The sequence below is a fragment of the Lissotriton vulgaris genome, chromosome 2_1 (assembly GCF_964263255.1).
Source record: "Lissotriton vulgaris chromosome 2_1, aLisVul1.2, whole genome shotgun sequence".
NCBI lineage: Eukaryota > Metazoa > Chordata > Amphibia > Caudata > Salamandridae > Lissotriton > Lissotriton vulgaris.
In genome coordinates this window covers 943266533-943292266 of record NC_141687.1, presented here as the reverse complement: position 1 = coordinate 943292266, position 25734 = coordinate 943266533, and the positions used below count along the sequence as shown (strand labels likewise).

Here is a 25734-nt window from a genome sequence, read left to right as displayed (position 1 = left end):
CTAAAGAGAAGTAATATTCTCCGAATATGAACTACGATTAGCAGTCTGGCAGGGATCGGCTCACAAGATTTAGAATCAGTAGAATTTGAAATTTTTAAACGCTTTTCGGAGCAAGAAGCAACTAAGAAAGATTGGGCAACTGGAGAAATAGTGGAGAAAATCCTCAAGGAAAAGCGTCAATTAGAAACTCAGGGGATTCGACTGCATCTCCAGCAAGCAGTCTGGTATCCAGACCCACTACTCCGTTACCATCAAGAGCCCAACATTAGACCGAAGGAGGTGTTCTGGGTCTGTTAATTCTGTGCTCAAGGGGGCGCAAAGTACTTCTGCAGAGACCTTGGAGAGAGGTTGTTCCATCAATCTGGCCATCCGGCGTTCCTAAAACCTCAAGGTCCAGAGCCCGCATCCCCCTTTTTAATTAAAACTATTGTGAATAGAATTTCAAATCGTGTAAACGAAGGAGCGCCTGGGCCTAATGGCCTTTCGCCAATTATATATAAGCAAGACCCAATCTACTGGGCTGGAGCATTCTTACCACTCTTTAACAATATTCTGGAAACTGGAAGAATCCCAGATTCTTGGAAGGGGTGGATCATTTCACCTATCTATAAGAAAGGTAGCAAGAGTGAACCAAAGAACAATAGGCTCATAACACTCCTTGACATTGAGGGCAAATATTATGCCGGCCTATTATTGGCTGAATTAACTGAGTGGGCAGAGTTAAAAGCTCTCATCCCAATCAACCAAACAGGTATTCAAAAAAATCTGGGGACAACTACGAACATTCTTACTCTTTCGCTTTTAATTGACGCTACAAAAGCAATCAATAAACCACTATTTGTCTGATATATCGACTACAAAGCTGCTTTTGACAGCTTTAACAGAGGGAAATTGTGGGCTAAGCTAGCTGGGTGGAAAATACCCCAACCCTTTTAAACCAGCTAATCTTACTCCACTCTAAGACATGGGTCCAAATTAAGTTGGGGAAACGCTGCAGTCTGTCAAGGAGGTTCTCTTCCAGGGGATATTCATTAATAGTCATAAGCACTGAATAATCTCCGCCCATGAGCGGGAACCCGATATATATATATATATATATATATATGTATGTATGTATGTATGTATGTATGTATGTATGTATGTATGTATGTATGTATGTATGTATGTATGTATGTGTGTGTGTGTATATATGTAAATATATATAATAGTAGTACATAGTACTAAACAAATTATACATATATAACCAATAAAAATGCAGCCCAACATAACCCATAGGCTAATAGAGCCATAATTACATATTTTCTGCAGTATGAAAATAAACCATATAAACAATGCAATAAAACGACATGAGCCTCAAAAGCATTCCATAATCAGCAAAAAACCTTTTATTTTCATCAAAGTATTTGTAATGAAAGGCAATTAGCCTAAGAAGGCTGCATACAGAAAAACTATCCCTGTACAGAAAATCAGACTGACACCTCGCCTTTAAGGCCTCAGAGAATCTGAACACTTTGCCTTTAAGGCCTCCAGGGGAACTCTGTTCCCATCATGCACCACAGGTGACAGTTAGGTCAGTTCTTTTTTCCGGCTTGGTCTGTGAGGAACCTGGAACTTGAGCTCTGCTGAATTTGACTGTTTTCAGTCAGAATTTGTTTTTTCCTGTTTTTTTTTTTTTAATTTTTTTTACAGTATTGGCTTTTGGTGGTTTTCTACCTTTTCTGACTAAATCTTTAAAAAAAAAATTGTCAGTTATGCCACCTTTATTCTATAAGTGTCCTTCCTGTGGGAAGATGATGTCCAAAACAGATCCTCATTCTGTTTGTGTGGTTTGTCTACCTTCCACACATGATGTGGAAAAATGTTACCATTGCCTCAAGCTTTCTAGCAGAACTTTGAAAGAGAGAAAAGGTTTGATTTTTGGGGCTTATGGAGTGAGAAGAACGTCGTGAAAAGGGGGCAAGGAGTGTTGTCGTCTGGAAGGTCAACTTCTCACTCAAAACGACGAAGATCTGCTTCTCCTGAAGGTAAAAGCAAGAAAAGACGACATCAGGAAGCGTCTACGTCTGAAAGTAAGTGCAGCGTCGAAATCAAGATCACAGTCGACGTCGAGACAAGAGAAAACTGCATCGACGTCGAAGACCTCGCCGGTGAGGCATAAGTTGGCGTCGAAGCGGAGATCGAGGTCGCCGTGGAGAAGTGTATCGACGTCGAGACGTCTGGTGTAGATTGCTGTGAGGACGACGTCGAGAGCAATGCGTTCGACGTCCAGAGAGAGAGTGCGATCGTCGTCGAGAGGAAGGGTTCGATTGGCGACGAGAGAGTTCAGATCGACTTTGAGAGACGAAGGTACGACGTTGAGACCTGAAAAGAGAAGACGATCCAGATCGCCGTCGAGACATGGTTCGAATTCGATGCATGCCTCTGGCTCGAGGCTTGAGATGGTCCAGTCGACGTCGAGAAAATGTCCGACGTCGAGATCTCCGCTATGTGTCTCACGGTCGACGTCGAGACATTTTAGATCAGCCTCTCGGACCTCTCACAGGTCTTTGTCGAGGTCTGAAGCAGCTTCGAGGGTGTTGGTTGACCCTCCAAGATCTGTGTCACATGACCTGCAGTCAAGGGCATCAGTGAACAGATCTCCAGTGGTTGGAGCCTCTCCACACCAAGATTCTTCAGTGGTGGTTCATTCTGACTCGATGTCAAGAAAGTCAGCGTCAGGAGAAAGACAGTTGGTCCCCAAAAAGGTGCCTTTAGCTTCTGGTTCTCCACATTCTATTAGGAGTGTTTCCTCATCAGCTTCTTCTTCTTCGTTGGGAGTGCAGATTGTGCAGGTTTACCCGGAGGGCTCTCCGGTGCGTAATACACCACCTGCAGGTGTGGCTCCAAGATGGCTAGAGAGCATCCGTCATTTGAAGATGCAGCCAAGGCCTAATCAAAGACCACTGACTATGGAGGCTTCGAGACCACCGGCTGGTGGGTCTCCAAGGAGATCCAGATCTCCAGTGCGAAGGCGTTCACGCTCTAGGGAGCGCAGTAGGCATCGATCTACTACTCCTGAGAGAAGACATAGATCTCCTGCTTCTTCATCTCCAATCTTCTCTTCTGGGATCCATGGCATTGTGCATCTTCATAGTTACCAACGCAAGGTTGCACATGCGTCCTGTACAACAGTGTCTAGAGGACCAGTGGACTCAGAGGACGGGATGTTGGGAGGATAGAGTTCTGCTTAATCAGTCCGCCAAAAATTCCATCAGGTGGTGGATGAAGAGATCACACTTGATGAGAGGTGTTCCGTTTCATCAAGACCCGCCGGTGCAGACTCTGATCACGGACGCTTCACTCCAGGGTTGGGGTGCTCATATGAGCCCTCTGCAAGTACAAGGGCTATGGTCCGACTCAGAGAAGGGCTATCACATCAACCTGCTGGAGCTGCGGGCTGTTCATCTAGCCCTCAAGTCCCTGTTTCCATCATTCCAGTCTCGGTCCCTCCTGGTGCAAACAGACAATACAACGACAAAGTATTATTTAAACAAGCAGGGGGGTACTCGGTCCAGGACTCTGTCCATAGAAGCCCAGACCATCTGGAATTGGTTATTGGCGAGAGACTTGTCGATAACGGCTGTACATCTACCGGGAGCTCTCAATTCACAAGCGGATTTCCTGAGCAGAGACTTCGTCGAGGCTCACGATTGGGTCCTCAACGAGGAAGTCACAAACAGTATTTTTCAGGCATGAGGAACACCAGATATCAATCTGTTCGCAGACGCGGAAAACTCAAAATGCCCCGTCTTCGTGTCCAGGTTTTCCCTGAACGGGTCTCAGGGGAATGCCCTTTTGATAGACTGGTATCAGAACTTACTGTACGCTTTTCCACCGACCCCGTTGATACCAACAGTAATCAACCGGATGTACAGGACCGACTCCAGGATGATGTTGATTGCCCCAGAGTGACCACGCCAATGGTGGTTTCCAGATCTCCTTCAGTTGTCTGAAGTACCACACAGGAGATTGCGGTGTCGCCCGGATCTTCTGTCCAAACAGAAGGGGAGAGTGTTCCACCCCAATCTGTCTTCCCTGCGCCTGGAAGCATGGCTCCTGAAGTCATCCAGTATAGACACTTGGAGTTGAATCCTGACTGTATGCACATCCTTAAGGAGGCGAAACGGCCTTCTACAAGGAAATCCTATGGATTTAAGTGGAAACGATTTTTACCTGTGGTGTGAGAGTAAGGGTTTGACCCTATCCATGGTCAAGAACAGGTGATTTTGACCTACCTCTTACTTTTAGCAAGATCTGGTCTTCAATTTAATTCTATTAAAGTCCAGAAAATCACCTACTCTGGTCTCCTTCTTTAGGGTTCCTGTAGTAAAGGATTTTCTGGAAGGTTTGAGAAAGGTGTATCCGCCAGTCAGGTCTCCTTCTCCACCGTGGGAGCTTAATGTGGTGTTAACTAAGTTAATGGGTGCTCTTTTTGAGCCAATACACAAGTCTTCCTTGCAACACTTAACTTGGAAAGTAGCGTTCCTGGTGGCTATTACATCTGCTCGTAGAGTGAGCGAGATTCAGGCTCTGTGTTGCAAAGAACGGTTTACTGTGTTTCATTCTAATAGAGTGGTACTCAGGACACATCCTGCTTTTCTGCCCAAGGTAGTGTCAGATTTTCATATTAATCAAGCCATAACCTTGCCTATCTTTTTTCCAAATCCTACTGGTCCTGCTGAAAGGGCTCTTCATTCCTTAGATCTGAAGAGTCCTTGTTTTATCTAGATAGAACAAAGACTTTGAGACATTCAGACCATTTGTTCATTAACTATGGTCCTGTTAATACAGGCTCTGCAGCATCTAAGAGGTCCATTGCTAGATGGATTGTTTCTTGTATCCTCTAACTTTTCGGTTGTCAAATAGGTCTTTGTCAGGAAGACCAAAAGCACATTCTACAAGAGGGAAAGCTTCTACCATAGCTCTCCTTAGAAATGTTTCTATGGCAGAAATTTGTAAGGCAGCTACTTGGCGTTCAGTGCATACTTTTACTCGCCATTATAGCCTTGACTCCGACACACAGGCAGATGCACAAGTTGGGCAAGCATCTCTTAAAAATGTATTTGCTAATTCTACCTGAGATCTGTGTGTTTTACAGCTGTTGTTGTTGTTTTCTCTGTTCGCCCGCGTTTTGTGGGTATGAGCTTGCTACTCTATTCAGTGCTTATGACTATTAATGAGTATTCCCTGGAAGAGAAGGATTAGTTACTTACCTGTAATCCTAGTTCTCTTCCAGGGGGTATACTCATTAAAGTCATAAGCACCCTCCTGCCTCCCCGGGCAAGAAGTAGCTTTATGATGGTAATATTGTGTTTCTAGATGCAGATTCCTGCTAAGTTTACTGTACCATACAAAAGAACTGACCTAACTGTCACCTGTGGTGCATGATGGGAACAGAGTTCCCCTGGTGGCCTTAAAAGCAAAGTGTTCAGATTCTGAGGCCTTAAAGGCGAGGTGTCAGTCTGATTTTCTGTACAGGGATAGTTTTTCTGTATGCAGCCTTCTTAGGCTAATTGCCTTTCATTACAAATTCTTTGAAAATAAGTTTTTTTTGCTGATTATGGAATGCTTATGAGGCTCATGCCTTTTTATTGCATTGTTTATATGGTTTATTTTCATACTGCAGAAAATATGTAATTATGGCTTTATTAGCCTGTGGGTTATGTTGAGCTGCATTTTTATTGGTTATACATATGTGTATAATTTGTTTAGTACTATGTACTACTATTATATATATTTACACATATATATATATATATATATATATATATATATATATATATATATATATATATATATATATATAATCTTTTTTTTATTATATGACCTGGGTTCCCGCTCATGGGCGGAGATTTTTTAGTGATTATGACTTTAATGAGAATACCCCTGGAAGAGAACTAAGATTACAGGTAAGTAACTAATCCATCCCAACCACTAAAGGGTTAAAACAGGGCAGTGTTCTTGCTCCAACCTTGTTTAACTTGTGTCGGACCTCTCAACTGAGTTGGATGATTGCCATCACCACGCCCCGAATAGGGGTGGTCTGACGCTTTCAAACTTACTATACGCTGACGAGCTGATACTGATCAACCGAACCCCAGTCAGCCTCCAGCATCTGATAAATGTCACAAGCAATTTTGCCAAAAATACTGGATTAATTATAAACCTTGAGAAGTCCAAAATAATGGTATTTATTTAATTTATAGAGCGCACTATCACCTCACAGGCATCCTGGCGCTTAGCAAACTCAAAGTAAGGAATAAGAATGTGCCCGAAGCAGGCAGCCAACTATGTCATAGGAAACAGCCAGGTTTTTAATCTCCTTCTAAAAGGAAGGAGGTCCCTGACTTGTCTAAGTTCCGAAGGGAGTTCGTTCCAAAGTTTGACAGCTGCTACACCAAAGGATCTACCACCCAACCTGACTTTCCTGAACCTCTGTATCTTTACCAGTCTCGCCGAAGAGGAGCGGAGACTTCTCGCAGGAACATACCACTCGAACGTTTAATCAGCGGAGCACCAAGAACCAATTCAGATGGCTGCTGGGGGATAGGCAGCTGGAGACTGTTAAAGTACAAATATTTGGGAATAATTTTTGACAGTATGGATACCTACCACAAACAAAAAGTGCCCATCCAAGGCAGAAGGACCCTATTGTCTGTTACGCTAAAAAAACATCAAGCACAAAATAACTAGCCCAATCTTATCCCTCTATTGAAAGTACTTCGAGCAAAGCTTCTATCAGCAATTCCGTATGGTAGCGAATCAATGAGAGGGAAAGATTAAATAATTTTGGATATGGTGATTTCCAAAGCCACTAGAATAATAATCAATCTCCCACAATACCTCTCCAGCACAAATGAGGCTTGGTTTGGCCTAGAAAAGCAGCAAATAACACTGAAGGGCGTCTATGCCAAATGCTGGTATAAAATAAAGAGTGCTAAGTCTGGTTCATTAAACTCCTACTTGGGGAAGGACATGACCAGGACAAACAACTGTCCAGCTATGGTTTACCTTCAGTCAGAAATAAGGTTGCTCGCTTTACAAGATTTGTGAAAATCCGGTCTTCCTTATAACAGCTTTAAGGCCTTGGTATACAAATCTGTAAAGTTAGTTTCCTTCGAAGAAGATAAAACCGACCTAAACAAGAGGGCTCACAGCTGGTTTGTGATTCAGAGCTGTTAGAGATGTACACCACAGCCATATCTAGGTGCAAGCTTCCCGAAGTATGAAGGAAAACCTTTTGGCAATGAGGCTGGCAATATTTCCGGTAAAACCGCACCTACTGCCGTGGGAAAGCACACATCAGACTAACCGCTGCAGATTGAGTGGCAACTCCAAAGAGTACGATTTACACCTACTTGTGCGTCTCTAAGAGTTTAGATCTCGAATGAAGACAGCTCCTAAAGCTACGCCTGAATGAAAATCAGATACTAACATGCAGACTGGAGGTGAAGGTTTACTTTTGCAGCGTGAATCTTTCTGGATTCACTATGCTGTGCATTATTCCGCGATCTGGTGGTTGGGTCCGGATTCGTAGTCTTTTTTCTCTTTTTTTTTTTTTTTTTTTGTAGCCCAGGTGGGCGTCGACGTCCCACCATTTGGTGCACCTTCGTGACGTCGGCACGCTTCCTGCGGAAGCTCCCACCCTTGGGCGCCATCTTCAGATTCTTTTTTCCGCCGTTGGGTCTGGATCGTCGCACGAAGCTCCGGAGAAGTTTCAGGAGAAAAGAAGGAAATACACAAGTTTTTGGAAGAAAAAGGACCGAGGAAGGTCGGAGAAGAAGACCTCCTAGAACAAGAACGGAGAAGGAGGAAGAAAACATCGAGGTTTTCGACAGCCACGGAGAAGGAGCGGGCAGGGGACCCCCTGACCGAGCACATGGACAACACTCCATTCAAGTTCTGCTGTAATTGCCACCACAAGTACGCGCAGAAGGACCAGCATCCAGTCTGCAACGCCTGTTCAGTCTTCACGCCGAAGACTTTGAGAGTTCGAGAGAGACAGAGGGTGGCCCACCAGACGATGCAAGGGAAAGGGACCACGCCGACGCTTTACGACCTGGGCGCCTCCTCCGAGGAAGAGGAGAACATCGCCGAGGGACCAGATGACTTCACGGTCGTAGAGACCGATGTGAGACCTTCAAAAAAGGTAGAGTCTACGACCCCGAAAACCCAGACAGGGCCTAGAAAGCCTGAGGGAGAATCCCGAAAAACAGAGGCTAAGTCCTCGAAAGGAGCACCGGCGACGAAATTTTCGACGTCCGAAGTTGCATCCTCCGAAAAGCCCAGCGGATCCTTCGAAAAGGACTCCCAGATGGCGAAGACCAGCGAAAAGCATAGGTCGTCGAAGCAGGCCCTCGAGAAGGGACCCGCGAGCGAGAAGACGCTCAAAATGGCCTCCACGTCGAAGGCGCCGTCGAAGAGACCAGCCGAGAAGCTCGACGCCGAGCAGGCGGCACAGATGGAGAAAAAGAGAAAAAGGCTCGAGGCCGAAATGGAGAGTATGCTCCAGAGGAAGAGAGACTTCGACGAGAAAATGAAGAACTACTCGATTCCCTCGAAGACCGCGACTGCTGCCTCGAGCACCGCAGCGCCAGCCGAAGAGGTTGAGTTGCAGGAGGACTTCGAGGCCGAAGAGCCGCCGAAAACTCCAGAGCCCACAGATGAAGGGGAAGAGGAGGATTTCTACCGCTCGGAGGGAGATTACCTCCGCGAGAGCTACTACTCAGAATGCTCGGCGTCCTTGGATGAAGAATGGCAGGATCTCGAGGCCGATAACCCCGAGGAACCTGTGGAGACGTATCCGTCGAGGCCTTCGCCGCCAGATGACATCGGGGCTTACTATGAAGTCGTCAAGAAGGCTGCAACCGTCTACAATGTAAAGTTGGAGGAGGAACAGACAAAGGCAGACTTCCTGCTGGAAACATTGCTCCCCTCACAGACAAAAAGCAGTTTCCTGCCCATGCTGAAGAGCGTCACTGCACAAGGAGCTGAAGCCTTCAAGGAACCGGCTACATGCAGGTCGGTGACCCCGAGGACGGAGAAGAAATACAAGTTCTCCTCCGGGGACCCCCCTTATATCCAGGGCACCGTGGCAGCGGACTCTATTATCGCGGCAACTGCCAGGAGAAGGGCCAACGTGCCAACCACATCTGGTCCACCACCTGATAAGGAAAGCAGGAGGATGGACCTCACTGGAAGGAAAATAGAAAGGAATGCATTGGAGGATGGCAAACTCCAACGCACTCCTGAATAGACACCAATACCAGCACTGGGATGAGATGAGCCAGTTGCTGAAACACATGCCTGAGGAGTACAGGCAGAGGGCAGCCCACCTCGTCGACGGGGGAAAGGACATAGCAAACGCATGCCTGAAGACTGCCCTAGACGGGGCAGAAACATCAAGCAGACTGATGGCCATAGGTATCACTGAGAGAAGGCAGGCCTGGCTCAGAATATCGGGGTTCAAGGCAGAAGTACAGAACAACATCCTGAACACCCCCTTCAATGGGGAGACGCTGTTCGGAACAGTGGTGGATGACAAACTGGCCCAGCTGAAGAAAGACAATGAGACAGCCAAATCAATGGGAGCCCTACAATTCAGGGGGATGCGGAGAGGCACCCCCACGAGGAGACCAAATGGTAGAGGTGGAAACCAGCAATCGCATTCGCATCAGTCGCACCACCATGGTCAACAAGGGGACAACCAATGGCAACAGGGTCAACAGAGACAGATTTGGAGCTCCCAGAATAGGGGCCAGTCCTTTCGAGGGAGAGGAAACGGACGGGGCCAAAGACGGAGAGGTGGTGATCAACCCCCCCAAAAATGACTCCAAGAAGAGGGAGGCGCTCACCCACCCAAAGCCTCCGGGGGGAGAGCACCTACAGCTAAGGAGAGGCTCACACGGACACGGCTCAAGAGAACACACAACACCAGTAGGGGGAAGATTGAGATTTTTCCTACACGAGTGGAGAAAAATAACCACATACAAGTGGATACTAAACATTATACAACACGATACTGCATAGAGTTGGAAAGATACCCACCAAGCAGGAGGCCAAAGAGAAGGGGTCACAAGGGCAGAGAACTGCGCCTGCTCCAGGAGGAAGCTCAAGAACTGCTCCTCAAAGAGGCCATAGAGCCTGTCCCACAAAGAGAACGGAACAAGGGAGTGTACTCAAACTACTTCCTAGTACCAAAGGCGGACGAAAGCCTAAGACCCATCTTGGACCTACGCTTCCTGAACACCTACGTAAAAACTCAAAAGTTCAAGATGACTTCCCTGCAAGAGGTCATCCCGCAAATAAGGCCCGGGGACTACTTGTCCACAATAGACCTAAAGGACGCATACCTGCACATCCCCATGAACAGGAAACACAAACACTTGTTAAGATTCAAGGTGAACAAAGACCACTATCAGTTCACGACCCTGGCTTTCGGGCTCAAGTCAGCACCAAGGGTTTTTACCAAATGCCTTGCGGCGGTGGCCGCACACCTGCGAAGGGAGGGTATGCACGTGTACCCCTACCTCGACGACTGGCTCGTGAAAGCAAGCTCTTACACGAGGTGCAAAGCCCACGCAGAACAGGTCACAAGAACGCTCACGAACCTGGGCTTCTCCATCCACTGGAGGAAGTGCTCCATGGACCCAGAACAAGTAAAAATCTTCCTGGGAGCCCTGATCAACACTGTCGAATGCAGAGTGACACCCAGCGAGAAGAGAACACTCAGCCTGCTGAGGGAGAAACGTCACTACCAGAAGGGGCAAGTTCTGACAGTGAGGACGGTGAGCAAGATCTTGGGGATGATGGCGTCATGCATCCACCTGGTCCCCAATGTTCGCCTAAAGATGAGACCACTACAGGAGTGGCTGCAACAACAATGGTCACAAGCAGAAGGAAGTTGGGAAGATCTAGTGGTTGTTACGCACAATGTGCAGGAGGAGATGACATGGTGGACGAAGGAGAATATAACGATGGGGAAGCCTCTAACGCCACCGGACCCAACTGTGACCATCACCACAGACGCATCCCAGAAAGGATGGGGCGCACACATGAACAGGCTCAGAGTCAGGGGTCTGTGGAACCAAGGAGATGCGGTCAAGCACATCAACTACCTGGAACTGAAAACAGTGTTGCTGGCCCTCAAGGCCTTCCAAAAGCACCTTTACAACAAAAAGGTGTTGATACAGACAGACAACACCACGACGATGTTTTACATCAACAAGCAAGGGGGGACTCAGTCATTCCCTCTGTCGAGCTTGGCTCAAGAAATATGGAGATAGGCGATCCCACTCAGGATAGACCTGCTGGCCATACACCTGCCAGGGAAGGACGATGTGGAAGCGGATTGGCTCAGCAGGCAAGCATCAGTGTCCCACGAATGGGAACTGAACAACCAAGAGACAGAGAACCTGTTCAGGAGGTGGGGCACACCAACAATAGACCTGTTTGCAACACGCCGGAATGCAAAATGCCAACACTTTGCATCGAGGGAACAGGAACCAATGTCCCATGGGAATGCCCTATGGATAAGCTGGTCAAAGACATTTGCCTACGCTTTTCCACCGACGCCACTGATCCCCAGAGTCCTGAACAAGTGCAGGTCGAGCAACATGACACTCATCCTGGTGGCTCCCCAATGGGCGAGGCAGACCTGGTACTCCCAGATTATGGAGATGGCGCAGGGCAGAGCACACAAGTTCCCAAAGAGAAGAGACCTTCTCTCCATGGAAGGGGGACAAGTTCTACACCCAGAACCAGAAAGCCTCTGCCTGTCAGCGTGGCTCCTGAGGACTTAGAGTTTGCTCATCTAAAACTGCCAGAGAGCACACTTCGGGTGCTGAGAGAAGCAAGGAGACCCAGTACACGGAAGTGCTATGGGGAGAAATGGAAGAGGTTCACGCAGTGGTGCCATAAGAAAAACCTGGAGAAAAAACTGACTAGAGAGTCTACAGTACTCAGATACCTCACGTACCTGATCAAAGCCAAACTAAGCTCGTCCTCGCTGAGGGTTCACCTGGCAGCGATTGTGGCATACACAAGGGGAGAAACGGGGAGAAGTTTCTTCACTTCCAGAGTAGTGAAAAGGTTCTTGGATGGAGCAAAGAGAATAGCGCCACCCAAGAGGATGCCGCCGCCGGCATGGAACTTGAACGTGGTACTGACGGAACTCATGAAGCCGCCGTTTGAACCCATCCATAAAGCGTCACTACAAATACTGACAATGAAGACAGCTTTTCTGGTAGCAATAACATCGCTACGCAGAGTGAGCGAACTACAAGCCTTAACGCTGCAAGAACCGTACATACAAATACACAGTGACAGGGTCGTGATGAGGACAGACCCAAGGTAGTATCTAAATTCCACATGAACCAAAGTATCCAGATCCCTAGCTTCTTCCAGAGGCCCACATCAAATGCGGAGAGGGCGCTCCACACTCTGGATGCAAGGCGGGCAGTAATGCACTATATAGAAAGGACGAAAGAACACAGGAAGACAAAACAATTCTTTGTGTCCTTCGCAAGGAGTCTCCTAGGTAGACCAGTGACTAAGAACACCATAGCGAGATGGATTGCAAAAACAATACAGCTCTGCCACATACAAGCGGGCGAGGAGCTCATGGAGGGGCCACGAGCCCACTCAACCAGGAAGAAAGGGGCAACAATCGCCTTCCTGGCAAACACGCCCATCCAAGACATATGCCTGGCGGCAACATGGGCTTCAGTGCACACTTTCACTAAACACTATTGCGTAGATGTGCAGATGAACAAGGAAGCACAAGTGGGCCAAAAGAGTGCTTCAACATATCTTTAACAACCAACGCTCATCTTCCACCCAGCCGCCACATGAGTGACAAAACCGCTACGAAATCAATGCACAGCATAGTGAATCCAGAAAGATTCACGCTGCAAAACGAATAGTTTCTTACCTGTCGGTGTAGTTTTGCAGCTTGAAGATCTTTCTGGATTCACTAGCGAACCCATCCACCTCCGCCAGAAAGATGAGGCTGGAGAAGGTGGAAGGACTTAGAGTAAGATGGGAACGCTTAACAAGACAAATATACGTGAAGAAGTTTACGTTGAAGGAAAGTTTTAATACACATAGCCATGGATTCACCACAAAAGAGGAAAGAAAAAAGAATCCGAAGATGGCGCCCAAGGGTGGGAGCTTCCGCAGGAAGCGTGCCGACGTCACGAAGGTGCACCAAATGGTGGGACGTCCACCTGGGCTACAAAAAAAAAAAAAGAAAAAAGAGTACGAATCCGGACCCAACCACCAGATCGCGGAATAATGCACAGCATAGTGAATCCAGAAAGATCTTCAAGCTGCAAAACTACACCGACAGGTAAGAAACTATTCGTTCGTGGGGGGCGATGTCCGGCTAACTTGCAGCTTTGTTCACTTGATGAACGTAGTAAAAACAAAATTAATCTTGGCAGCCTCTCAACAAAATGGCTAGCAATCCAGGCTGCTGGTTATTTACTGGTTCCTATTCACTGGGAATGATCAATTTTAAACTCATTACTACCTAATTTCAAAGACCTCTGAATTGAGGCGAATTCCGACAAGGATGGTCTCCCAGCTGACATAGTGCTCATAACATAATACACATAATAACAATTTTATCTTTTGTATTATATGCAAGTTTTATATTGCTGTTCTTTGAGATATCACTGCATGGGATAAATAAGTGTTTTACTTTAAGTGTTTTATTGAGGAGCTGTTTTCTAAGATTTTTATTAATCAAGCAATAAAGATTTACTTGTCCTGTTATGGTTATTTGCTACAGTTCATGTGGAGAATTCTTTTGTGGAGAATTCTTTTGTGAGTTTGAACATAAACTATGCTCTGTAAACGTGCAAGGAAATTCAGATGTTTAAAACCACGTATTAGTTCACGACAAATAGTAGAAAGGCACTGAATCTGCGATGCGAATACAACAAAGTACAGAAAAATATAATTAAAATGGCTGCAGTCAAACTTCTATCACCAGTGTATTGTGTGTTTCACTTTAATTATAAACAAATTACTGAGACGTCACTTGTCGGAGTGGCTGTGGTGCAACACAAGCATGCAGGACCCCTGACCGTGACTTCATTTGGAATGGTTTTCATGTTATTCAAATACACGCAGGGAGTCTAGCAGTAACCCGTTTGAGGCACTGTAATAAAACCTCTAAACCATTCACAGACCTTTACAGAATGATTGCAATTTTTCAAGTCGTGCACGCTCTACCCTGCCAGACCGAGCCATGCCAGGGCTCTGTACTGTTTGAGACTACACGTTGAGCAATGAATCACGTGTCTCTTCATAAATGTCACATGTGCTGTCGCGAGTGTAAATGGATATGTTCTTTTGGAGCATGTTAACGCGGTTCGCCTGGAATCAGGCCACTAATTGACTGATGCTCACTGCAAGATGGAAGCTTTGGCATGGAAAAAGCCACCAAAATCCTGCTGTGATGTTTTCCTAACACCTTGGCTGCTAAGCAGATTTCCCTCCTGTGCTGAAATTTTCAGAATGCCCTTTTACATGACGAGCTCAGCTCGTCATGAGCACACGATAGGTGTACCTCATGACGAGCTGAGCTCGTCATGAGCATCGAAGGGGTTAAGCTGCTGTACTTAATTACTTAGGAACCCGGCTGGGAACACTAGTGAGTATCCTTATTATTTTTACTTCTACACGGGTTATATATCACTATACTACACATCAGCAATTCTACAATCAGATGTCCCAAACACTGTAGGTCCTGACGAGACCCTACATCCAGAATAGGGTCGAAACGCCGTCGACGAAAAAAGGAAAAGCAAATAATTCAAACTGTATTCTATTATAATATAGATACTAGGCAATTGAAAAAAATTGAACATTGGTCGCTTTTGAAAACAAAAACAGCTTGAAACCTTGTAAATATTTTCACAAAAACGTCACTTATATTATTTAGGTTCTTGTTTCACTTGGGACACTATACACACCTGTAAATATTTTTTCCTATATATTTTGTAAAAATTGAATTTTGGAATACAATTCTAGATACAACTGAATCAGTGTATGAGTTTTCCTTTCTCTTTGACATCTATTTAAAACCCTGGCCAAATGAGATTCTCGCCTTCTCTGCCTTAATGAATATTAAGTATATCTGCCACAGGAACCATTGTTTCTTAAAATACTTAATCACCCTGGTTCCTTAGTGAGTAGGGTTCCCTTGTTTTCCTTTGCAACTGTTGCTAGGCTCTTTGTGAGCACACTGGGTGATGATTTGATTCCAAAAAGTAGCACCCTTAATTAGTAGTGGTCTTTGACAACATTTTTAGCTATTTCTTGTGGTTCATAGGAATGTGTAGGTAGGCTTTGTTAAGGTCAGGGCCAGTGGAATTATGCGGTCAGGAGAAGGCCAAATTCTTTGGCAGGGTTAATTGAATAATGCAGCGTATTTTATAATAGTTCTACTTCGTTATTTTGTCATTTTCAAACTTAGTAACACTGTCTGGCCATTGGTTGCACCTCATTAGTACCAGTTTAATACCCAAATGTAGCAATAAGGAACAGAAAGGGGACCAGCCCAGATTTGCAAAGGGCCTTCCACCTGGCAGCAACATATCCATTCATTTATTTTTAACTTTAGAACCATTTGCGCTAGAACCAAACTTCTTTTGTGTTGAAATCTGCAGATTGTGTGGCAAATGATGGATTATGTGGCAAATGAGATAAATCTATAATTATGCATAAAATCTTTGCATAATTTCAGTCGCCCACCTTAAGGTCTATGGTTGTCATGTTTTCCTTTTCCCACAGTCGTGGGATGATCTCTTGCAGTGTGGTCATCTTGTTTAGAAAGTGGAGGTCCAGGGTTTGGCTTAGGGTCTTGTCCCGTTTTGGGATGAGGAATAATGTTGAGTAGTTTCCTTGACTGATTTCTGCTATGGGCGCTTTTTTGCTTTCTTTCTTGCGGTTCCTACACTTATTGCTGGAGGCAGCTTCTCTTCCTCCATGTGGGATTTTGTTTCTAGTCTGGCCTCTGGTGGTCTCGTTCTCAGTTCAATGCTTTAACTGTATTGGATGTTAAATATTCATTTGTGTGAGGTGACCCTCCTCCATTCGTGTAGGAAGGCCTGTCTTCTGCTACCACTGATGTTTTGTGGTGGTGCATATGGTAGGTGGAGTCACTCACTGGAGGATCTTGCTCCTCTAGAAGGTTGCCCACCTTTCTCTGGCTTTGCCCCTTAAGGGCTGACTTTGTGTTGGTTGAAATTGCCACTGGTATTGTGACCTTTGTTGCAGAACTGTTTTCTGATAAGATGGCTGTGTTGTGCTTTGGAAGACTTCGCTCATTGGTCTTCTTGTTAGGTTTGTTCCCTTTCTGGGTTGACCCCAGAAATAGAGCGCCCCATAGCCTTTGCAACAGATAAAGGATAATGTCTGCCTCTATTTTGTGGAGTAGAGATCTTGGGGGTCATAAAGTCCCAAGTAAAATTTCTCACACTGCCAACATCTTAATTTGTTAGTCACTTCTCGTCTAAGGACTCAAATATTTTAAGAAGGTGGAGGGGCTGGAAGCGGTTTGGATGTGCACGATTACGGTGTGATTATTTTTTAATAGTTTCCTATATTTTCCTTGGTCTTTTTAAACTATTAAGAAAAGGGACAGCAAATGTTAGTACTTGCTTTGTGTAATTTTTTTTCTCCCCATTTTAATCCTTCTGGAATATAATACATGCATCAAGATACTTTGTTCGAGGCATAGGGGCTGCAGACCACACTCTCTAGCATTAGATCACCATCTGGTGGTGAGCCCGGATGATTACACTTTGTTGTTGTCTTGGAAGAGTCTTTGTCTGTTGGGTGACTCCTCCCTTAGATCGTAGTGCGCATGGGCATCGACTCCATCCTCAGATTGTTTTTTTCCGCCATCGGGCTCGGATGTGTTCATCGTTCGGTCCCGTTACCGATCTCTTTTTCGAACCCATAAATCAATCTACACCATCGACACTGATTCCGGTTACCCGCGTCGAAGAAAAGATACAAGTCTCGATTCCAGCGTTCGTCGGGCCCAACTGCGCCATTGGGCCTTTGGCTCATGGAAAGAACTCCCTTCAAGAAGTGCCCTCAGTGTGGACACACATTTCCCCATACTGACCTTCATGAAGTTTGCAACCTGTGCTTGTCTCCAGAGCACGAGAGTCGAGACAGTGAGGCCTGCGCTTCATTCAGATTCAAGAAAACCATCAGTGACCGTCTAGCTCGAAGAGCTATGGAGCAGTCATTGTCCTCGACACCAGACCTCATCATCGAGGTGCCAATCGAAATAGACTCCGAAGAACAGCAAGAAGACGTCGCTTCCGAAGCAGAGGATTTAGCTTCCGGAGAAGAGATTCGATCCGAAGATGACTATCTTCTTCCAGCTGGTCAACAGGTCGCGAGTAAGAACGTTGACCCTGTCCACCCCCCCATATCGGGACAGGCTTCGGTTCCACCTCCGCCTTCGGATCCAGGTGCACACAGACTAAAACCTTCCGACGCCCTGCCTTTAGGCTTGGCAGTGAAGAGTATTGAAAAGCCTCCAGTCGACTCTGGCTCGAGTCAGTCTGTCTGTCCCGAAAAGCAGAAGGTACTAAAGCCAAAGTCCACACCGGCACCGAAACATCCATCGGTACTGAAGCCAGGCGAGCCGAAACCAAGTTCGGCGCCGAGAGAAGTTTCCAGAGTTTCCGAGTCGAAGACTACTCCGGTTCCTAAAAAAAGTGGACCCAAAAACAGTTCAGATATCTAAACATGTTTCGGCTCCAAAGACAGATGAATTGAGACAAACAGGAACAAAGGCTTCGGTCCGAAAAGTATAGATCTAAAGAAAAGACCAGAAAAGCCTTCGGAACTGAAAAAAGACCCGTTCCAAAGACAAGAGACTGTTAAGTCCAAGACTAGCGGCCCTAAAACGGATTAGACGGCGCTGAAAAAGGATTTACCAGCAGAAGAGCTTTTTCAGCCTGATGTAAGGCAAAACACTCTTAAAATTCATCCAAAGACTGGACATATATACACAGTGCCTGAAAAGAGGAAGATGGACTATCCCAAGCCACCACCTGTTCCTCTTAAAAAGGATGTTCAGACTTCCCCTATAAGAATTCCTTCTCCAGAAGTAGAAATGACAGTAGACATCTCCCCTGTACATTCTCCAGTCAGTACACATAGTTTCATACCACAACATGAAGACTATGGGGTTATCTAATCACAGGAGGTAGAAAGTGAACATCAAATGGATATTAACGATCCAGATGATATGGCAGGGATATCGGGTAACCCATGGGAAGACTATAATGCACCAGATCCACCACAAGATGAGGCATACCAGTCTGGGCCATCTCCTCCTGATGACAGCATTGGGTTCACACAGCTCATTCGCAGAGCAGCCACTTTTCATGGGATGGACTTACATACAGATCCAATAGTAGGAGACTTTCTAATGGACACACTGCTATCCTCACACAAAACCACTACCACTTTACCAATACTTAAGGGAGTGGTGAGACACGCACCAGAAATATTTAAATATCCTGTTAGAGCCAGAGTAATTAACCCTAGGCTAGAGAAAAAGTATAAGGTGGCCCAACTGACCCAGCATATATTAAAGGTCAGTTGCCACTAGACTCAATGGTAGTATCAAATGCGAGAAAGAGAGCTAACTCGCAGACAACAGGGGATGCTCCACCCCCGATAAAGAGTCTAAGCTTCTGGATGCTTCAGGAAAACGCACAATTTCACAAGCTGCAAATATATGGAGGATTGCTAACACTCAAGCTCGGTTAGCAAGATATGACAGAGCTCATTATGAGTTAGTCACTCATGCAATACTTGCCAGAGCAATATAAAACTAGGGCCTCTGACCTAATACAAGAGGGCAAGATTATAACGAATACCTCCATAAGATGCGCACTAGACACTGCAGACACAGCATCTAGATCAATAACTACAGGGGTACTGATGCGCAGACCTGCATGATTACGCATCTCTGGTTTTAAACCAGAAGTACAAGCCAGTATACTAAACCAACCATTTGACCAACAGCATCTTTTTGGCCCAGCAGTGGATACTGCACTAGAAAAGATTAAAAAAGATACGGATACAGCAAAATTAATGGGTGCCTTACAAACGCAAACCCATAGACCTTCTTTTCGTCGCTCCTCATATAGGGGCACCTCTAAAAGTTTCCAAACTGATAACACCACCTCTTCTTACAAAGCTCCCAACCAAACCTCACCCAATAAAGGATATTATAGCCGAGGATATAGAGGAAACCACAATAAGGGCAGAGGTAGAGGCAACATCAATTGTAACGCCTCTACTCCCAATAAGTGACTTCCCTTCAATCCCCCAGACCATTCCACTCCTGTCGGGGGAGATTACAACAGTTCCTCCATCACCACAGACATGTGGGTGAGACAAATAATTCAGTCAGGTTATTGCCTGGAGCTCACTTCCACTCTTCCAACAATACCACCCAGACATCGTCCCATGTCACAGGAACACCTCATACTATTAAGAGAGGAGGTAGAATCTCTACTGCAAAAGAATGCAATAGAACCAGTCCCAAAACAGCATCAAAACACAGGGATTTACTCTTTAGTTTCTCATCCCCAAAAAGGATGGGCCTCTCAGACCTATTCTAGACCTAAGACCCCTAAACCTGTACATATAATCAGACCACTTTCATATGGTCACATTACAACAGGTTCTACCGTTGCTAACAAAGGGAGACTTCCTTGCCACTCTAGATCTCAAGGACGCCTACTTCCACATTCCCATTCACCAATCTCACAGAAAATACTTACGGTTTGTACTAGAAGGCAAACACTACCAATTCAAAGTACTCCCATTCGGAGTAACTACAGCGCCTCGAGTGTTCACTAAGTGTCTAGAAGTGGTAGCTGCACACTTAAGAAGGGACAACATCCATGTCTTCCCATATCTGGACGACTGGTTAATAAGATCAAAATCATACAACCAATGTGTGAGACGCACGCATCAGACGATCTGTCTGCTGCACAAATTAGGGTTTACAGTAAATCAAAAGAAGTCACATCTCCAACCGTCCCTCTCTCAACAGTATCTAGGTGCCACAATAGATACTTCCAAAGCAATAGCATATCCCAATTCAACAAGGATTCAAAATATGCACAATCATCAAGAAATTCCAGCCACAACACTCGCTACAAGCTCGAGTGTTCATGCAACTAATAGGAATGATGGCATCTTGCATTTTCATCGTACCAAACGCAAGACTACAAATGCGCCCCATACAAGAATGCTTAGCAAAACAATGGAATCAGGCCCCGCAACAAATAACCGATCTGGTGGTGGTACATTTCGCTCTCGGCAATGGTGGAACACCAAAAATCTTTCCAAGGGCCGGCCGTTTATAGAGCCTGTTCCACAAATACGAACTACAGACTCATCCCTCACAGGATGGGGAGCGCATTTACATAAAGACACAGTACAAGGTATATGGACAATGAAACAAAAACTACTCCACATAAATCATCTGGAGTTACTATTTTTCTAGCTCTAAAATAGTTTCAACATTACCTGTCCAACAAAGCTATACTAATCCGGACGGACAATGACAGCTATGTACTACATTCAAAAGCAAGGAGGAACACACTTCCTACAGCTCTCCCAGCTGGCGCACAGCATATGGAGGTGGGCTATTCCTCAAAACATTTACCTGCTAGCAGAACATCTACCAGGAGTTCACAATCAAGTGGCAGATCTGTTAAGTCGTAAAAGACAATAGATACACAAATGGGAACTTCATCCTAAAGTTCTTCTGCCATTCTTTCAAATGTGGGGTCAACCAGACATAGATCTGTTTGCCACACATCAAAACTCAAAATGCCCAAGCTTCGCCGCCAGATACCCACACCCATTATCCAAAGGCAACGCGGTATGGATGAACTGGTTGAACAAATTTGCGTACGCTTTTCCACCTCTCCCACTAATTCCATTAGTGGTACGCAAGCTGCAGCAACATTCTCTCACATTGATTCTCATAGCACCGACGTGGGCAAGGCAACCGTGGTTCACCACACTGCTAGAGCTCTCAGTAGTACCACATCTGTTAACACAGAACCATGGAGAGAGATTGCATCCAGACCCAATGCAGCTCAATCTAGCGATCTGGCTCCTGAGGTCTTGGAATTCAGATATCTAAATGTACCCACTGATTGTATGACTGTAATTAAAGAAGCAAGACGTCCTACCACTAGAGCATGCTATGCAGCAAATTGGAAGAGGTTTGTGGTGTATTGCACAAATAAAACCACTAGATGTTTCCATACAAAACATCATTTGCTATCTATTACATCTGCAAAATACTAATCTAGCATACTCTTCAATCAGGTTACATTTTGCTGCTATAGCAGCACATCTCCAAAACAGACCACATTTGTCATTGTTTAGAGTACCTGCAATCAAAGCGTTTATGGAAGTACTCGAGAATAATTCCTCCTAGAATTCCACCTTCGCCAGTATGGAATTTAAATATTGTTCTCACCAGACTTATGGGTCCACCTTTTGAACCATTACTAAGTGTGAATTACAGTTCCTTACATGGAAAGTGGCCTTTCTAGTAGTAATTACCTCACTGAGGAGGGTAAGTGAGATTCAGGCATTAACAATTCAGGAACCATTTATACAACTTCATCCCAATAAACTGGTTCTTAAGACAAATCCAAAGTTTCTACCAAAGGTCATTTCACCATTTCACCTCAACCAATCTATTGAGTTGCCAGTGTTTTCCCCCAACCGCAAACAGTTGAAGAAAGAGCTCTACATACATTAGATGTAAAAAGAGCACTTCTATACTACATTGATAGGACAAAACCATTTCGTAAAACTAAACAACTGTTTGTGTCCTTTTCACTTCCACATAAAGGCAATCCTATTTCTAAATCAGGCATTGCAAGATGGATTGTTAAGTGCATACAAATTTGTTACCAAAAGGCAAAACGCACTCTATCCATTCCTCCTAGAGCGCATTCTACCTGCAAATTAGGAGCATCTATGGCATTTCTAGAAAACATACCATTAGATGACCTCTGTAAAGGAACTACATGGTCCACTCTGCACACATTTACAAAACACTACTGTGTAGATGTGCAAGCAAAACAAGCAGGTGTGGGCCAGACTGTACTCAAAACATTATTTCAAACTACTGCAACAGATACGGGTGGTCGCCGCTAAAGGAGAAACTGCTGTGTAATCTATGCTATAGTGTGTGGTCTGCAGCCCATATGCCTCGAACGGAAAATGCTACTTACCAGTATGCATCTGTTCTTGGCATGTAGGGCTGCAGAACCACACACGCCCACCCGGCTACCTGTATCTGTTTCCAGTATTATCTTATTTAGATACACAACACATGGACATCTTTACCTGTATTCATACAAACTCCCATCATTTGCCCACTGTCGAAAACAATCTGAGGATGGAGTCGATACCCATGCGCACTACGATCTAAGGGAGGAGCCACCCAATAGACAAAGACACTTCCAAGACAATAACAAAGTGTAATTTTCCGGGCCCACCACCAGATGGTGATCTAATGCTATTGTGTGTGGTTCTGCAGCCCTAAATGCCAAGAACAGATGCATACTGGTAAGTAGCATTTTCCTTATGAATTTTATGTAGACACTAGTAATAAATAACTGCTGTTACAGGTGAGTATATGTAATCCTCTTGGGGGTGGGGGAAATAAAAAGATAATGGTATTGTTCTAATGTATTTAAACTATTTGATTCTTCCTGTTATTTGTAATCTGAATAAATCTATTATAATACAACTTTACATTTATTAACATTTTATTAGATGTTTGCTGCCAGATGATCATAAAATGTATGTTTGCTGATGGGTCTGTACCACAGTTAGTGACTAATGTAAACTTATTCCGTGCTTTTTTTTTTCCTTTTCTGAATCCTGCTTTCAACTGCTGTTTTACAAAGAAAAAGAATCCAGAGGTTAGTATTTTTATTGATTTGTTGTAGTTTGATACAAGTTGGGATGTTCTTCAGCATTGCATCTGTTTTAGATTCAGATGGCTTACATAGTTCCCCATGATCAGGCTAGGGTCCCGGTAATATTTTGAATATGTGATCTTAACATGTATAGTGAATATTCCCTTGTTAGAGGCATAATGATGCAAAAATTGCAAATTCTGGGAAATCAATTATACTCCTTTTTTTAAATTATCTTTACTCTTATCAACAAGACTTCTATACTTGGTTCACTAAGCAACCAAAAGTGCAGATTGTGTGAACGAAAGCTTATGCACTGATTGTATTTTGTTTTGTAACCGGTTTGTCTCTATGTAAATGTATACGTTTGAAAAAAATCATGCAACTGTGCACTGAACTCCACCACACCTGGGGACCATCCCAATTTGCTTTTGTCCAGTTTGCTGGCATATCATTCCCATACAAGGATACACCAGTAATTTGCCCTCATGTTTTTATCTATAAATGTGTATGTTCGAGGCATGTGGGCTGCTGAATTCATATCTGTGCATAGATCGCCGCCTAGTGTTGGGTCCGGATGATTGCACATTGTTGTCCTGGAAGAGTCTTCGAAGTATCACGAGATAGGAGGCTCCTCCCCTGGACTACAGTGCGCATGGGCATCTATTCCATCCTCAGATTGTTTTTTTCCGCCAGTGGGTTCGGATGTACTTCTTGACTCGAGTTCAGAATCAGTATAAAACTCTTTGCGCAAGGCCAAAAGGCCTTCGGGGCATCGGTATTGTCTCGTTCGGTGCCTAAACTTCATCCAGTTCTTCGAACAGGACATCGAAGGCCGTTTGCCTATCGACACCATAGGCCCCAACTACGACGACGGAGATGGAACGGAGCCCGTTCAAGAGATGCCCCGTCTGCAACTCAAAATACCCCCAAATTGATGTGCACCCAGTGTGCAATAAATGTTTATCCCCGGACCACGACGAGGCGAGCTGTATGGCCTGTTCCAAGTTCCGGTCGAAGAAAACGCTTCGACTTCGACGCGCAGCACGACAGTCGGCGCAGAAAACAGCGCCCGACCCGGAGAACATCTTCGAGGCCGATGAAGGCGTCGATCAGGAGGATCCTGACCTGCAGTCGGACCCTGCGTCGGAGCATGACTCTACCTTTGATGTGGACGAAGAAGAAGACTACGTCCATGAAGACGACGTCGTCGAGGTAGGAGACGACGCAGAGGCCATTGTAGCCGTCGATGACGACTCTGGCGATGATCAAGGCCCACCCGCAGTCGCGGGACAAAAAATTGAGACTTTGCTCTCTAAGGCTCAGGTCGAGGAATCGCCGGAAGGCCTTAGCTAAGATCTTACCTCACATTCTATAGCCCCGCGTCAAGACCCGGCTAAGAATACTTCAAAGGAGCCATCGGTCGATCCATCCAAACCCAACGGAGGCGAAAACGAAACCAAAACTGTTAAACAGTCCTCGGTTCGACACCCTCTGACCCTCGGTGCCAGTCAAGTCAAAGTGTTGTCGACCCTTCGGGGTCACAAGGGGGCGTCGGCCCGAAAGGCGGGGCGCTGAAGCCAGTCTAGACGGTCAAGCGCGTCACTCTTGACGCCGTCGACTTCCACACATGGCGACGCCGCCAAAGGACTACACACTAAAAAGACTGTCGAACCAACGCTTGCATCCTCTGAGCTGACAGCAAGCAAGCCACTCGAGTCGAAGACAAGACCCGACCCGAAAGAGCATATTGCGTCGAAACCCAAAGCCTTACCTGCTGTGCACCCGGCGCTCGGGTCGACGCAAGGCCACAAGCATGCTGATGAGCCACCAAAGCACATCGGATCAAAGGCGCCGTCGATCTCAAAAAAGGTCGGTTCGACTCAGGTGCCTCCTCCAATTAAATATGGACTGCCCCCGACCGCTCGAGCCAAAGCGCTTGAACCCCAAAATGGCGCCGAAGCATCGAAGGTGGTGTCGGGACCTTCCAAGTCTCAGTCCATTCCAGAGGAAGTAATGTTCCAGGCACCCTCCTATGACAATCAGTCAAAGCTTTTCATCGACTCTGATTCTAGCAGGCTCACCATTCACAAACGGAAAATCGCTCCAGAACATCCCTTGGAGTTATACAAGATGCCTCTGAGGAGGAAAAGGGATTCGGACACCTCACCTGTTCTCTTCGAATCGGTGGAGTCATCTACCCAACAATATGCCTGTTCTCCCACACGCAGCGATGAGGATGTGGGAGAGAATTACGGTCAAATTGAATTCAATTACCAGGCTGACGTAGATCAAGATGACCCTCAAGCCTGGAATGACCCTATTGACCCACACACTGCTCCTGATGCTCAGTCCTATAATGTCAAGACCTCGCCTACTGAAGACACGGCGGCGTTTAACGCATTACTAGAAAGGGCGGCCATTAACCATGACGTGGAAATGCGCGCAGATCCAGTTGAGGAGGACTTTCTGTTCGATACTTTCGCCACCTCAGAAAAAACTGTAAAAACATTGCCTATGCTAAAAGGTGTCCTGAAACATGCTACTGACATTTTCAAAGAGACCACCAGGGCAAGGGTTGTAAACCCAAGGATTGAAAGAAAATATCGGCCTGCGCCTGTGGACCCTATGTACATCAAGGGCCAGCTCCCATTGGACTCCTTAGTTGTGGCTAATGCTCGCT

The 25734-nt window shown here is 45.5% G+C and overlaps 1 protein-coding gene across 2 annotated transcripts in view; it reads left to right on the top strand.

Moving 5' to 3' along the window:
- Positions 1-25734, top strand: part of THRAP3 (thyroid hormone receptor associated protein 3) — a 269684-nt gene that overhangs the window by 231002 nt on the left and 12948 nt on the right. Inside the window, exon 12 of one of the 2 annotated variants that reach the window (XM_086956472.1) lies at positions 23040-23054. The exons of the other annotated variant lie outside the window; for it this stretch is intronic. Within the exon in view, the coding sequence (XP_086812598.1) occupies positions 23040-23054 (15 nt within the window). The remainder of the gene's footprint in view (positions 1-23039; positions 23055-25734) is intronic. 2 annotated transcript variants of the gene reach the window in all.